The following is a 16,049-nucleotide window of genomic DNA, read 5'->3' on the forward strand; positions in this document are numbered from 1 at the left end:
ATTTTTTACGAGACCTTTATGAATGCTTCACCGCTTTTAATGACGCTGCAATGCACAAGTCATACCGCATGATCACGTGGTACTTATATTAATACAGTAATTATGCTTTTTATGCCGTATATTTCCCTACCACTGCAAAACATAATAGAAATATCATATACTTCATAGTAATTATCTGTGTAAAGGTAGGTTTTTTGTTTTTTAAAAAGAATTTAACGATGAATATAACAATTCATTACAGTTAAAATTCACATCCTATTACGGCAAGCATACATGAAGACTTTAAGTAAGGAGTGCCATGACTTTTGTCCCATAAATGCCACCATACTTCCGGGTTGAGGCACATGACAAACGACTCAGCTAATAGCCTCTTATGAAGTGTTTTTACGTCCTTTTAGAACTATACATAGGAACGTGTTTCAAATGTAAATATTTTCCCACTTCATATTTCATAAAAGTACCTCTTTACATTAAACATTCTACATGAGCGCTGACGAGTGTTTGCGGACATATGAGGTATGTGACAATGCACCATTTGCATTTAGGTAATTTTAGTATCAGATCCAGCTACTTTAACATTGGTCGGTTTTGACATAAAAAATATTTTTGCTGCTAAAATGAAACCTTTGTCCGCGTCTAGGTGAAGAAGTGGTCTCGGTACTGACTGACAAATGAACCAACATATGGTTGAGTAAAGATGAAAATAATGACTTGCTGAACCATCTTTTCACCAATTTGTCCACTTGCTGGTGTAGCCTACTATATTTCCGTATAATCCTTTAAATCATCATTAAAGGACAATTTAACTGCTTATTAGTGTCAATTAGTAAGTTTGACTCACCATTCCGACTTTCTTCTGGTTTACCGTCTACCGGTGACCAATAAGAGAAGAGAGAAATGTCACATGGTATGCGTGGCGCATTATGGTACGCTTGGAATTTTAAATACCAGCACCTTCACCAGAAATGTAAATAAAATAAAATAAATAAATAACTGCTTGGTACCAGAGAACTCAACCTATGTGTGAAAGCTCCCTAAAAGTTAGAAAACAATAATAAAGCACATTATAATTACTGTTATCCACAGTGGTATTTTATATGTGCTGAGATGACATTTATACATATATTTATATGACATTTCCATTTTACAAGTATGATTTTGTATGCGATTTGGCTTGTTTTGCACCTTTTTACCACAGCTCTCCATTGAACTGTGGTTGTGCACACCGTCTAATATGAGGCCTTTTGGCCCAGGTTGCTCTGCTGCACTCAGCTCTGGAGCCGCGTTTGTCTGTGTAGTAATCCCTCCTCCTCATGAATACATTATCACTGCAGCCTTAAACTCAGCTTAGCTGGCGGCTCAGCGTCACAGCACATCCTATTACCGACTTTAAATCATTAATGTGACAACGTTTTCACTCCAAACACCCACAGTTATCGCGCGACTGCGCCCGTTGGAAAGTTTGGATTGCAAACACACATCCCTCGAATTGTTTTTATATAAGATCTGTACACACAGGGAAAAAGTTAAATGATGAATATTCAAATGCAAATGTGATAGTTTTCTGCTTTGTTTGAACTATTGTGATGGAAATCGCCAAGTGGATGATTGGGGTTTAAACTGAGCTAACTCCTACAGTGCACCTTGGGGTGTGTGCGTGTGCGTGTGTGTGTGTGTGTGTGTGTGTGTGTGAGATTTAATCTGTGAGCGCTGCTTCCTCCAGCACTCCGGCGACAATAAAGAAAATCTGAATCCGCTCTCTTGCTCCTCAACTATTCACACATAAACCTTTTTCTCAGGTTTTTACCTCCAGGCTGCCACTGAAAAATTCATCACGCCCAGAGAACAACTAAGTCCTTCACTTACTGGAGGAGCCACCGCGCCTCTTTATTGCATCAAAAGGCCATTTTGTGTGTGTGTGTGTGTGTGTGTGTGTGTGAGGCTATGGTAATTAGCAAAATCATCTCCTCCGAGTGCTTTCAACTGTGTTTTATGCACAGTGTTGGAGCGGCTGGTGGGAGTTGATTGGCGAGCATATGGACGCAGATGAGGACATCACTTTCATGAGTGGGCTTTTGTGTTTTTAACCCTTGAAAAGTGAGCATCAATTAAAGACTCGCCTTTACATTCATGACATACATGTTCACCTAGGGTGCTTGCTGAGTGCATAGTGTGTATTCACACACACATTTTTATGGCTCACCCTCTCCCTCCCCTGCTGCGTCCCCTTGTTGTGTTTAATGAGGTTATCAGGTTGCTAACTGGCCTTGATTGGGATGCACTCCTTCCCAGCTGGCCCTCTGATTGGAAGACCTGGCCTAATTATGAACATGTTGTTATGGAGATGATTGAAGTGTTGGCCACCGAGCGCCTTCATCGCTGCGTTTAGGGAAAGAAATGCTTTTTAAACACACACGCAATACTCGTGGACGCTGCAAAGTTCCCCAAAGTTGTACAATTTGAAGTTCAAGTGAGATTTTCTGGAAAAATGGGCTTCATGCTTTCGATTTGTGACCTCAGCGTATCTCCAGAGACCTCATCTTACTGAGCATCTAAGTGATGGCATTTTTGCTTTTTCTTTGACGTTTTGCCACCACAGAATGGTGCCCGTATTATCAAGGAGAAGTGTGACGATAACCATAGAACTGGAAACTGTGGTGGCATCACCCTCCTCTAACTTCTCCGTCACAGGTGAGTAATTATACACTGTATATATATATAAAAAATTGACTCTTATTGTTTGTTGACAAGCTTTCACTGTTCGTCCAAAAGGCTTCTAAAATTGTAGGTGTGGAGTTTCCCTGTTTATGTCCCTGGTGGGTGTGTCCCCTTGAGGTGGTGGTAATAGTGCCCCGGCTTGGCTTTTATTGTACAGTGCATTTTAGGAAGGCTTACTGTGTACACTTAAGTAATTATCTCCTATGGGAACATTTTATTTGAAATTAGAACTTGGAAGTCAACTAGCGTCACAGAACGTATAGTGTTCCACTTATTTAATTATAGTGAATTCTACAAGTCCATCTACAGTTCAAAATGGTCATTTATTTTGTACTTTGTTTGACCAAATATATAAATAATAAAAACATCATATCAATTGGGTGCATGTTATTAACAGTATAACTGGCACAGGTCCTCGGGCTAACATTAGCATTACCCTGGCTGGTCCACCGATATTAAAGACTGTGTAAAATCAGTGATCCATGATTGGCATGGTTACGGCAGAAGTGCCTGGTGTAGTCCATCCAAATAATCTTGAAGCTGTCACTTTAAGGTCAAATTATTGCACGCTATTGCTCGAGTTTTCCATTCAAATCCATCACTTAATGGTCTGTAATATAAGTGTACATAAGCGTATGTTTAAAAAGACACTAAAATGCTGCAAACTCGACATGTATTTACTATAAATGTAAGTTCTTGTGATGTATTTACAAAATAATAATAATAATAAGGTAAAGTGAGTGCAGAAAAGAAGTAAGCAGGACCAACGGAAGTGTTACCGAACACATTGCTGTCTTTATTAGAGCCTCGTCTGGCAGTAATACTGAAAAAAGTGAACTTAGAACAGATGGTGGTGGTAGCCCATGGCTTTTTTTTTTTTTGCTTTTTTTCTCAATTTTTCTTTGTTTCTTTCATAATTTTCTTCATTTTTATGTGTGTGTGTGTGTGTGTGTGTGTGTGTGTGTGTGTGTGTATGTGAGAGAGAGAGTACTGCGACTCCTGTGGCATGGATAACATCAATAAAAGAGACAGAGGAAGAGAGAGAAAAACAAATATACAACTTATATTACACTGTGTTATGAACAAAATATAAATCTATAACTCTATGTTATATTTACATAATTATCTTTCTTGATTTTTCAAGTTGAGATGGTACGATATTTTTTTTTGTTGTTGTAATAATTCTGACTTTGCTTTGAGCTCCACTCATGACTTTGATTGTCTTAAATAATATTATCTTCATTGTCGTGATATGGGAAGGGGGGCAGACCTTGCCAGCAGGGATGATTGAGCCGCTATACACCCACATATCGCCCCCTCTAGTCCAGCATCATGGTGTGTGATAACATAGCTGGCTGTACAGCAAAGTCAAGTCAGGAGAAGTCATGGCTCCGTGGAGCTTCAAACAAAGCACAAAAAAAGCACAAAAAAAAGGCTCCAGATGGAGTTAAGATGCGGTGGAACACCATTGGTGGAGTAAACACTGCTTTCCTATGATTGGGAAAAAAAGTCACTGCCATCACAAAACAAACTATATGTACAGGATTGATCTAAATGTCATAAAACAGAAAGAAAAAGACAGCATAGGACTTGTTTGGTTGTCATGAATAATCTCTTCATCGAAGTGTGTGTGTGTGTGTGTGTGTGTGTGTGCCAATGATGTTCCACTGCAACGGGACTAGTAAACATGTGGGCTTCCATAAGTAATAAAAAAAAGGAGGGGAATCTTCACATTATACATTTAGAATAACAAATAAACTTCATAATAATAATAACAATAAAAAATAGCATGTTCTTCTTTTCTCTGACGAGAGTCTGAGTGCTTTTTAGAAATGGGTTTTGGACGTAAAAAGGGTTAAGCTCCACCCGCCCCCACTCGCCGCAGGATTAATACAAAACAACAAAGTAAAAAGGGAACAAAGTTTAGACCTAATACCTACGAGCTAAAATAATGTCATACGGTCATAGAAACCCGATATAGAGAAGAAAAATAAATTATACTGTACATAACTTACTAGCTGACCATCCTTAGAATTATTGTTAATAAAATTAGAATAGAGGCAGTTTAGAGAAACAATAAAATACAGTATTCAAATACAAACAGAAACACTGACTGGCGGCCCACTGAGGTCAGCAGGGAGTGACTGAAGGGACTGTGTGTGTGTGTGTGTGTGTGTGTGTGTGTGTGTGTGCGTGTGTGTGTGTTATAGTAGATAAAACAGCAGTTAGTTTCTTGTCTTCACACACATACACACACACACACACACGTTGTGGTTCTAGCGATGTTGCACTGCTGTGTAGCTCTCCGAATGAGAGCAGCGTGGCGGGACGGAGCGAGCTGAAAACAGGTGGATTGTCTCGCAACACAGTGCTTTTTGTTATTCCACAAAGTGAAAAGGAAAAATACTAGTTTAAAAACCCTTAGAAAAATGTCCACGCTCTGGTCGAGGGAGAATCTGGTTTCTGTTGTTGAAAATAAAAATGTGGCGTCTTTCAGGTGCTTCGCAACGAACGGGGGAGGCGGGGGAGAAAAAAAAAGATTTTCCTATTATTATTATTCAAACTTGTAGCACAAAAAAAAAACCCCAAAACAACAAATCACATTCACAAGCCACTTATTGGCACCGTGTACCTGAGTGAGAATATTATAGAACCGAGAACGAAAAAAAGCTGTTTTTTTTTTCTTTTAAAAAGTGTCTCTTGTTAAGAAAAAAAGGTCCGCCATCTTTAAAGTGTCATCTGTTGGCCTCTGACAGGTCCACTGTTGCGTCTCCTTTGCTTACAAATGGTTTAAAAGGTTTCTTTTTTTAATATATATATAAGTCTTTTGCAACAAGATACTCGCATTGGTAAAAGTCTTGCAGTAGTACTTGGATGCTCGTCAGCAAGCGTCAGGGCTGGCTTGTCTTCCTCCCGGATTGTGTAACAGTCAGTGTGAGTGACAGTCCGTCCTACGCTTCAGCTGATTGGCTAGGATGCTGGTATCAGGACTCCGGTGGGAGGGGTTTCGGCTCTGCTAAGAGTCCACGGCACGGGGGGGGGGGGATGGGCGGATAATAAAAGGGAGCGCGATTGACTCTATTGGGTGATGTGATTCTCGTTATCGCTGGCGTAGTCGGCCTCCTCGTCCTCGTAGTCAAAGTCGTCGTACACGTCGCCGTTGCTGTCGTCTAGCCGTAGCTCCTCCTCCTTGATGCGCGGCTCATCCCCCTTGAGGACGCCCATGTGGGAGGAGGTCTGGTGGTGGTTGGCGTTGGGCTCGGGACTGCTCGACATGCTCGAGTGTTCCGAAGGCATCTGGGGCGACGGCATGCCCGCCATGGAGAGGGCGCCCGGGTAGACCACGCCTGCCGACGACAGGGGGAGCTGACTCTGCTGCCTGTCACACACAGGGGTTAAAAATACTTAAGTATACAGACCTTGTGGAAGGACACACACTAGACCAGGGGTGTCCAAAGTGAGCCCAGGGGGCCATTTGCAGCCCGTGGCACATTCTAAAATATTCATTGAACAAGAAAAGTAAAAAAACAGCAAAAATGGAAAAATCAAAAGTAATATTATAAGAATCAAGTCAAAATATTTAGAAAAAATGTTGTAATCTAACAAGAAAAAGTCGTAATTTTACAAGAATAACAAAAATAGTGTCATGTCGAAATATTAACACAACCAATCCCAGACATTTTTCAAAATGTCTTTCTACCTTTTTCCGTTCTTTGGTAATCAGCAGTAGAACATAGGTACGTTTCAGGAAAATATCAGTTCACACCAAAAAAAAACATAAACAACACCAAAAAAGGTTGTTTTACATCAAAATAACTATTTATTTACAAATAAAACATCATGAACTATTTACAATTTTTACATTTGGAACTAAACTGTGTGTGCACGCGTTCACATTTCCCTACAATGCGTAACCTTCCACACGCTACGCTCCTCCACGCTCTCTCACTTCCTCCTTGCTGTCGAGCGTGTCAATACATGCAAAAGATTCATGCTGAGCGCTTATCGAATGCACTTCTGCCACCTTGTGGCCGTTTTTTTGGCTTAAAACCGTCTGGATTGTGTATTAGGGGTGCTCCGATAGATCAGCTAATCATCAGTATCAGCCAATTTCCTTGAAAAAGCATGGTATCGACGTATGCCGATACTTGCTTTCAAGCGCCGATCCCCTTCACCGTTCAGCTCCGCCCCCATTGCTGCAGCCAGCCAATAGTGACCATCTCCCGCCCACTTTCCCTTCACAAAGCCAAAACGAGCATGTCTGCCGTGTGGGACTTCCTGTCGTTGTGAGTGTGATACAAGTTTTGCACCCTGCAAAACACGCCTTAAAAATCTTTGGTGCGGCATCTGGGGGGGGGACGGGCACTTGGTAGGGTGTGGTGAGTTTCCGCGGCTCACCATGTGATCGTCGGTCGTGCTGCGGCTAATCAGCGAAAACACGCGACAGGCGCCCGTGATAGCCCGAACAGTGGTTGGATTCGTCGGACTGGACGGCCAGACATCGTCGACGGTGGAGGAAACCGGGTTTGCCGACTGCATGGGGGGTCCTGCTGGATGCTCTTGCATCCAAAGTCTCCTTGAAGAAGACGCCAGATCCTTTAAGTTTCACCAGTGATTTTGAAACAGCAAGTCAAATGTGGTTTTGTCTCATTTTATGGCTCCCCTTTGATATCATATACCAGCGGTCACCAACGTGGTGCCCGCGGGCACCAGGGACCCCCCCACGACCACGAGGCACTAGAAAGAAATGCATTCTCAAATACAAAATGTGACGTGTGGATAGCACCATTTTGTTGGCGTTCTGCTGAAACAAACATATTCGCTTTGTTTGGGTTGAAATCATCTATGAAAATGAATGTTTTTTTAATGTTTTTTATTTCAAAATTTCTATGTGATCGGTATCGGCATCAGCCGATTTCACCCGCGGGTGATCAGTATCGGCAGCATAAAAACATGATCGGAGCATCCCTAATATTTATATTTTTAAATATGTAAAAAATGTAAAATAAATAAATATGCATTAAGCCACAATTCACCAAACAAAATACTAATTTAGGAATAAACACCAACAACTCCAGGCTTTGAGACTCTAACCAATTTAAACAATCATAGAAATAGTCTTCCATTCTGATCCGGTGTTATCGTCTCACCCCACACTGAAGTATTGCCTCATTTCCTGTCGCCGAGACCGCATGATGGCCTTGTACTCGCCGATGCGCAGCTTCTTGCCGTCCACCAGGCAGGTGCGTTTGGGCCGCGGTTTGTACTTGTAGTCCGGGTACTTCTCCAAGTGCTGCTTGCTCAGGCGAGCCTGCTCCTCGTAGTACGGTTGCTTCTCCAGGTTGGTCATGGCTTTCCAGCGCGAACCTTTGGGAAGAAGCAGCGTCAATGGTAACAGATGTCCTCGCATTTTATGCTCAATAGAAGTAATCAACGTGAATACTAAAAAAATAAATACATGCTTCATAGGCGAATCTTCCGAGAAAGGGTAGCATTAAATAAGCTCTCCTTCTTCCTACTCCCTTTTCGGGCATGTTGAATTGGTCAACTGTAAACATGCCATGTACTTGTCTGCATGCTGGAAATAAAGTGTACCATTACCATGACTAGAATAATATGCCTGAGCTGGAATCGCCTTGAAACGAGGCATACGTCACACTGTATACTGCAGATACGGTACAGTGCATTATGTTTGTGGCACGTCAGCCATGTTATTGATTGCGTCCTGCAAGGTGCCATCATTTATACAGGGTCCTCAACTCTACTATAGGCCCAATGTGTCTATTAACAAGCCACTAATGATTCATCATTATCAACGCAACTGCTGTAAGTGAAGGCAGGCAGGGCTGAAGATGTGACGAGCAGGTTTCAATTGAGCATGTGTGTCAGTCGGTGTGATCCACTCGGGGAAGTGGGGTTAATGAGGGGGCGACAGGTACTCATCCACACTAATGAGGGTTTCACGTCAATGCGCTTGTACTATCGCAACTGAATGTGTGTGTGTGAGTGGGTGTAATCTTGTTTTCCCCAGTGCAGCCTCATATCTGGTCTGAATTTGCACGCGGCTACTGTATGTTTAATGGCTAAAAGCTGTCAGTACTTGGCTGTTCTCGTCGTCTGTTCTGCGATCTGTTAGCAATTGAGGGCGAGAGAGATACAGAACGAGAACGAGAGAGCGAGAGAGGAGGCGGTGGCTTATTAAAACCAGATTTCCCTGTGTTATAAAACGCTTAGGAGCTCTTTAAAATGTCAGGGCCGATCCCGGCGGTCCGGGGGAAATGTCAGGCGGCCGCGTGTTGCTTGTTTAATGCATAATGAATTATATCATCATTTGTCTGAGGCGCACTCTCCCCAGCCGTTCATTAACAGCCGCTTACACGCCGCCACTTGGAAGGGAGTGTGTGTTTGGCGGGAGACGCACACGAACACACACAGCACTACACTTCTTGCTGATTCCAAACACTTTGTGTGTATTTACCGAGGATCTTGCTGATGTTGGAGTTGTGCATGTCGGGGAAAGCCTGGAGAATCTTCCTCCTCTCATCCTTGGCCCACACCATGAAGGCGTTCATCGGCCTCTTGATGTGCGGCTCGTTGCTGCCGCGACCCCGCGCCTCTCGGAATATCCTTGAGTCGGACACGCTCGGAGAGCCTGTGAGAAGGAAAGAAGGGGCACATGTTTGCTCGCATTCAAGCACATTTGTCATGTACATGCGGCAGCAACAGGTGGCGCTGCAACTCATAAGGGTGAGGGCATTTAAGCAAATGAGAAGAAGGAAATTAAAAAATTAATTAGTTAATAGATTAATTATTAACAGCATCAGAGAAAAGGTTAATGGATGGTACAATGGTATAATAAAATTAACAAAAAATTATAAAAATTAAAAAATAATTAAATAATAATAAAAAATATAATAAAAAAATGAAAATAAATGAAAATTCAAATTAAAATACAAAAAATAAAATAATTTAAGTAAGTTAATGATAAATTATAATAGAAAAATTAGATAATGTATCCAAATGACATACTACATAAATAAAAACAAATAGTGGAGAACAAGTGGAAAATGAGCCCCGTTTAAGTTCCCCCTCAATAAAAAAAACACACACTACATGCAAAAATGTATACTTAAAAAAATCAACTTGTGACAATAGGCTTGTCTATATGACACATTCATTTTTTATGCTGTGTATTGTTGTATTAGCAATGTTTGCACCCCGTGTATGACAGCGAGTCTTTCCGTTGACCAATATGCAAACCACACACTCCGTCATCGTCCTGTGTTTGTGTGTGTGTGTGTTTACGTGTTTACCGTCAGAGTCGCCGCTCATGGTGAAGTCCAGCATGGCGTGGCTGAACTTGTCCTCGGCCTGCTGCTTCAGCTGTTGACTCAGACTCTCCAAGGCAGCCTTGTCCTGCACAAACACGGCTTGAGTCAGCGAGGGTGTGTTTGTGTGTGTGTGTGTGTGTGTGTGTGTGTGTGTGCATGAATGAAACCTCCCTCAACACCGCACACTTACAAACGCATCCATTTTTAGTCCCCCGTTTGATAAAAACACCATGAAAGATTCATAACCAGGATGTGGGGATGGAATCAAGCTAATTAAGTGCTGCAAAAAGCATCTGTGTGCATGTTTTGGACCAACGCAGTAGCCACCTGTGAGAGTGGAGTGCGGCAGTTCTCGCAGAGGCCGCGGGTCGACGCATTAGAGGGAGAGCGAGGCCACGCTGCACGGCCCCCTGAGTATTTATTACAACCAATAAAACGCTGATTTGCTGAGCATTTACATGCGTAATGTGCGCTGCAACTTGACTGCACACACATGCACACACACACAACTCTTTTTTTTTGCAGTTTAATTATACGATTAGGAAGCAAAACAGTGTCGTCTTCTCTAACAACCATCCAAAAAGTACCTCCATTTACATGTGACCTTGACAAGCTGTGGATGGAGAGAGGGCAGGATGATAATCACATGCTTTTTCTGTTTTTAGCTCAACACCCTTTAATTGTTTGTCAGATCATTTCCCCCGCATCATTTTGAGATAAATACAGCGAGCGAGAGGGAGACTGATGGCTTGTATTTTCTCTTTGAATAAATGAGAAGCAGAGGCGCGGAATTATCTTGATTTCAAACAAGTGATCGGAGCTCATTCCAGGAAAGAGAAAAGCACATCATGTCTTCCACACACTCAGATATGAAGATTAAATATGATGCCACACAGCTTTTGTGCAAGCGAGATGGTGGTGGTGGGGGTGAGACAGAGTGGATGACAGCCTAGTCTGACATTAAGCCCCAGCGCCGTACACGAGAAAAGTGGATTGAACAGGCTGACACGGGAGTCGAGACACAAAGTAGCGACAAAACTAATCCTCCCCGAGTGTCAGAGATGACTCTGTTGTAGCTGCCGAGTGCTGAGTTGAGGCACGGGCGGCTTCACACTCGCGCTGCAGAAAGCCAAAAAGGCCACAGGAAGCAGAAGTTCTACAAAGATCGTCATATCTCCTTGCATTGGATGCATAAATGCTTGTCCACTGTTAGCTAGCATATTTAAATAAGTGAAGGTTAAGGATGCAGAATCCAGCTTCCAGTGCACTGTTTGCTCTGCCTCCATATGTGTGTGTGTGTTCGCCTGCACCAGCCATGCGACTCCCAATGTGTTTAACAAATAACCACGATTTAGCCACGCTGCCGAGGAGCCGACGCCGTCAGTTCACATTAGCATCTCCTGGATGCTCCTCTCCGCCACACACACACACGCACACACACGCACGCACGCACGCACACGCACGCAGAGCCCTGCAGTGTAGTGCACTTCACAGACACACTCATTACCTCTGAGATGTTTTAACCTTATCTGGCACAATTTAGCTTCAGCGAACATACTGTATTGCAACACCGACGTACCGTATTGACCCGAATATAACACAGCATTTTTTTCCCTACTTTTTCCCCTCCCAAAAGTCTGAAAAAGACTGGTCATCTATCTTTGCATTCTGGAATTCTCCCGAAGCAAGTCAGAGCTTTTCTTCCTGGCACTCACATACGCACACACCAGTGACACGGCTGTGAAAAAGTAAAAAAAAAAAAAAAAAAGTACAGTACAGTACAGTTAAACCTCGGTTTTGTTATTTTTTTGTATTATTTACATTTTAAAATATGAATAATATTAAAATATTATTATGTAACATTTGATTAATATTAGTATTGATACTTTTCAAATGTATTTTTTATTTTTATTAAGAATAAAAAATGCAGTCTTCAAACACCCCAGTTTTCGGGTTTTTGCCAAAATTGTGCCACAGTTTTCATGCACTGTACAATATTGTGCATAAACTTGTCTGTTTGCCATGTACTCTAGCATTCTGTGGAACTGAGTAAATAAAGATCCCCTACGCGTTGGTGACTCACTGTCCCTGCATTTTTGTTTATTGAGCGCAACGGCTAAATAACCCACCATGGGACCAAAGAAAGCTCAGAGTGCTAGCCATCCATTCATTTTCTATGCCGCTTATCGTCAGAGTGCTAGCAATTTGATTTAAAAAAAAAAGGTGAGAACTATTGAATTCAAGAAAGAACTCATGGCAAAGCATGACGATGGCGTTTCTTCTTTTCTTGCCCTTCCGCTCCGCGACATGCTCGCCACAAAGTTTTCAATAAAGTTTAAAATGACGTCACATTTTTATCTGTTCAATTCACATGCCATTTATAAATATCGCACATTGTTTTCTGCATGTAAAAGTATAATTATACTCTATAAAAATGCATTTTTTTGGTCAATAAATTTGGATGTCAGGAACAGATGAATTGGATTGACATTATTTCCTATGGGAACAATTGCTTTGGTTTTTGTTTCCGTTTTTGTTGGACCTTTTGGGACGAATTAATACCAAAAACCACTGTATCTTGGGATGGGCAAGTTAGCAAACGATAAGATATTGATGATCAATGAAGCTGAGTTGAGCAGCTAAGAAGTATGATATCCTTTTCATTGCAATCTACCAGTTGTTAATTTACTGATGCTGAATACATTTTTCCAAAAATGTCTTGAAAATGAGGGGCTATCGTATATTTAGGCTCATGTCACATGCGGGTCAACACAGTACTTAAAAAAAAAAAGGGAGGTAAATTATATCCTGCTTAATGGCAGCATTTCTTAATTGAACAACACTGTTCTTTCTTTACCTTGTCGGAGCGTCCGTTGTTGAGTCCGAGGTTGCTGACGGCGGCCACCTTGGCGTCAAGCACCTGCTGCTCCCTCTTCAGCTGCTCCTTCATCTGGCGGGCCTCGGCGAAAGCCTTGGTCACGGCCTCGTGGTCGTTCAGGTAGGCCCCTGACGACAGCGACGACAGCAAGTCTGCTGAGACGTGCACAGGGAGCGAGGCCGGCGATTAATATGAGTGATTTACCAGAAGTATACGTGATGCCGTTTTTCTGCGTTGTGTCTCTTCAGTGAACGGAATTACATTTGCATTTGTGTGTTTATGCTTGGTTTTTCATCCAGAATAAATCTCCCCCTGAGCCATGAGGTAAAGACATTAGCATACACTTGAGGAGGGGACTTTTGTGTGCACGTTCTCACACACAAGTGTGAGTCAGAATGTGACTGAAGCTGGCATTGCTGCAAGCCGGCTGCTGCCTTCATACCTGCCCGCAATATGCACATGTTATTTTAGCAGCCCGGTGACCCCCCCCCCTCCTAAACTAAAGTTGTCTAATGTATGTGTTCCGCTATCACCTCGCTCTATCACTTATGTTAGCTCTTAACAAAGAGCCACTGCTGGCTTATGGGGCCTTTATCTGTGCTAAGCCGCCCCCCTAATGCCATCTCAGGCCAGATTACCAGCTTCAGATTGGTAATGACAGAGCCGTGAACTCTTTCAGAAGTCGGCAAATCTGGACGTGAGAGGGGCCAAAAAAGGGGGTTGGTGGTGGGAGGAGAAGGTGATGGAATCGGGTGGCAGTCAATTTTAATCTGAGGAACGGGGAGGGAGGCCCTGATAGATATTCTTACACGCCTGAATGTGTGCGCGCGTTGAAATGACAGTGATGTCGACCATCGGGACGAGTGTATGTGACCCAAATAGAGAAGGGGCCGGGCGTCTGTGTGTCTCTCTCTCTCTCTCTCTCTCTCTCTCTCTCTCTCTTTTTTCCCCCTACAAATCTCTCCCGACAGGCACAGAACATTTTTGACCACAAAAGCACTCCGACAACTTGAGAGTTTCGTGACAGTGACAAACACAAAGAAGTGTTTGAGAATGAAGGCAGTGACAGGCCTTCAATTTGGTTTCAGAGGGGAAGATAGATGGACGGCGAGAGACACATGCCTGTGGGTCTGTTAGGACGGATGACGACGGATAGAAGGATGCTGACACCATCAGCACTTCATCACCTGGGATTCCTTATTAGGAACAGCGTTACAGGATTTAAACCCATACTTTTTCATTAAAAGTCATACAATTTGCACAAAACTGCATTTATTGGGATACATTTCCAGCAAAAGTAGTTTTAAAATAAAGAAAAAGTATTGTATTATGTGTAAGGTTTGTTAAATAGTAACTGTAGGTGTGTCATGGGCACCAGGCCTGGGACGATAATAAATAAATACATAAATCACACAAATAAAAGAGAATAACTCTATCATTTTGCCGGCCTCGACATATTGCCGTGTGCATGCGTGTCTGTTTTCCTCATCTCTCGCCTCCAAGCAGGCAGGAAGAGAGTTCACTCAGTGCATTGGTTTCAGCACGTTGCCACTTTTGTTCCGTAGAACAACGGCATGAACGGAGTGAGCCCTTTTGTCATAGAGTCTCTTTGTCTCGGTGGGTGGAGGCGGGGCCGCTAGCATACACACAGAGTGCAGAAGAGTGTAGAAGGTAATAGAAATGATTGCAATATATTGTCATATTTTTTTTATATGTTTTCACTGTACTTTTCGTAAAAGTTCAAATCTTGTCTCGTAGACCCAATCTCATGTATCGTCTCGTCTTCCAAACTGAGTGTCTCATGACACCCCAAGTACCGCAAGCACATTTTCTTTACAGGGCCGGGACCCATATTTGGTAACTTCCACCTCCTTATAAAGAAGTAGTCATGTGATTTCATCCAGCCAATCGGGGAAAGGTAAAATGACAAAAGCAACATTAAACTCATGTACAGTGGATCACCGCACATCCATGGCCCCACAAATTTTCACTTTTGGTCCCAAAAAAAAAAAAGTTTTTTCCATCCTTTTTTTTCCTCGAAAACACATCTCATTCACCCTAAGTCAGGGGTCTCAAAGTCGTGGCCCGTGGGCCATTTGCGGCCGGCGACTTGTCTTCAAAGATGACTGTAATACGGCGTGCGACAAGCCAATGTTACTCGTAGGATGCACACATAAGCCTACACTGAACTAAGAGCGAGTGAGTCAATTAAAAAATGTGGTAAAAAAATTCCACCCATCTTCTATACCGCTTGTCTTCATTAGGGTCACGGGTAAGATGGAGCCTATCCCAGCTGAATGCAGCAAAATATAAACTGTGAAATGATTTTATTTATTTGATTCACCCTTTTACTGTATCAAGATATTATTGTTATTGTGAGCCATGTATTGCGTGTCGTATCGTGAGTTACCCTGAGATTCCCAGCCCTACTCCCAATACTCGATGCGGCCCAGCCTCACTCAGACTCTACCTCCAGCGGCCCCCAGGTAAATTATGTTTGAGACCCCCGCCCTAAGTCGACAATCTTTTATAACTACAGTACGTGAGAATACAAGTAGAACGTACAGCATAGATGTACCAGCCCACAATGGTACATGTTTATGTCGTTATGCTTCACTGCTAATGTTTTTTCCTCAATTGTTGAGATTTCTCATTTTGCTTGGCGGTCCCTGAACGCACCATAGAGTCAAACTGCTCTTAAAACACCATATTCTAAGGACAATCGACTGGTACCTAAAATGTTAAGTTTGGGGTTAGCACCAGGGGGCTTTCGGTGTGTAAAATAAATGGTTAAGGCGTATCTCACTTTTTCACCAAAAAACTTCCATATTTTGACCTTCTTTCCCGGCACCCTCCCATTTTAATAGTTTCCCATATTTTAACTTTCATGAAAAAAAACCCTCCTCCTCAGAATTTCCCTCATTTTCCCTGAATAGTTCCCTTATTTTATAATGCAAATGTTGCCAGGTGTGGTTTCAGGTATAGGGTTATGTTTTCCTACTAATTAGAGTGCACTACTTTTTGGTAAAAATCAGACTAAATTCAAAGGCGAAAGGGTTGATCTTGTCACTGTTTTTTTGCGCACCGAAACCTCCCACAAGCATACGTGCACATCAAAACGA

The 16,049-nt window shown here is 42.5% G+C and overlaps 1 protein-coding gene across 8 annotated transcripts in view; it reads right to left on the reverse strand.

Moving 5' to 3' along the window:
- Nucleotides 1–3,487: 3,487 nt before the first annotated feature.
- sox5 (SRY-box transcription factor 5) overlaps nt 3,488–16,049 on the reverse strand; it is a 199,839-nt gene continuing 187,277 nt past the window's right edge. For 6 of the 8 annotated variants that reach the window (XM_054753930.1, XM_054753928.1, XM_054753932.1 and 3 more), the window contains 5 exons: nt 12,907–13,082; nt 10,032–10,134; nt 9,197–9,370; nt 7,869–8,085; nt 3,488–6,097 (listed from right to left, as the gene is read on the reverse strand). In XM_054753930.1, coding sequence (XP_054609905.1) covers nt 5,797–6,097; nt 7,869–8,085; nt 9,197–9,370; nt 10,032–10,134; nt 12,907–13,082 — 971 coding nt within the window. In that variant the 3' untranslated portion in view covers nt 3,488–5,796. The remainder of the gene's footprint in view (nt 6,098–7,868; nt 8,086–9,196; nt 9,371–10,031; nt 10,135–12,906; nt 13,083–16,049) is intronic. The other 2 variants (XM_054753933.1, XM_054753927.1) reach the window with 1 other exon arrangement.

The sequence above is a fragment of the Dunckerocampus dactyliophorus genome, chromosome 15 (genome assembly GCF_027744805.1).
Source record: "Dunckerocampus dactyliophorus isolate RoL2022-P2 chromosome 15, RoL_Ddac_1.1, whole genome shotgun sequence".
NCBI classification, from domain to species: Eukaryota; Metazoa; Chordata; class Actinopteri; order Syngnathiformes; family Syngnathidae; genus Dunckerocampus; species Dunckerocampus dactyliophorus.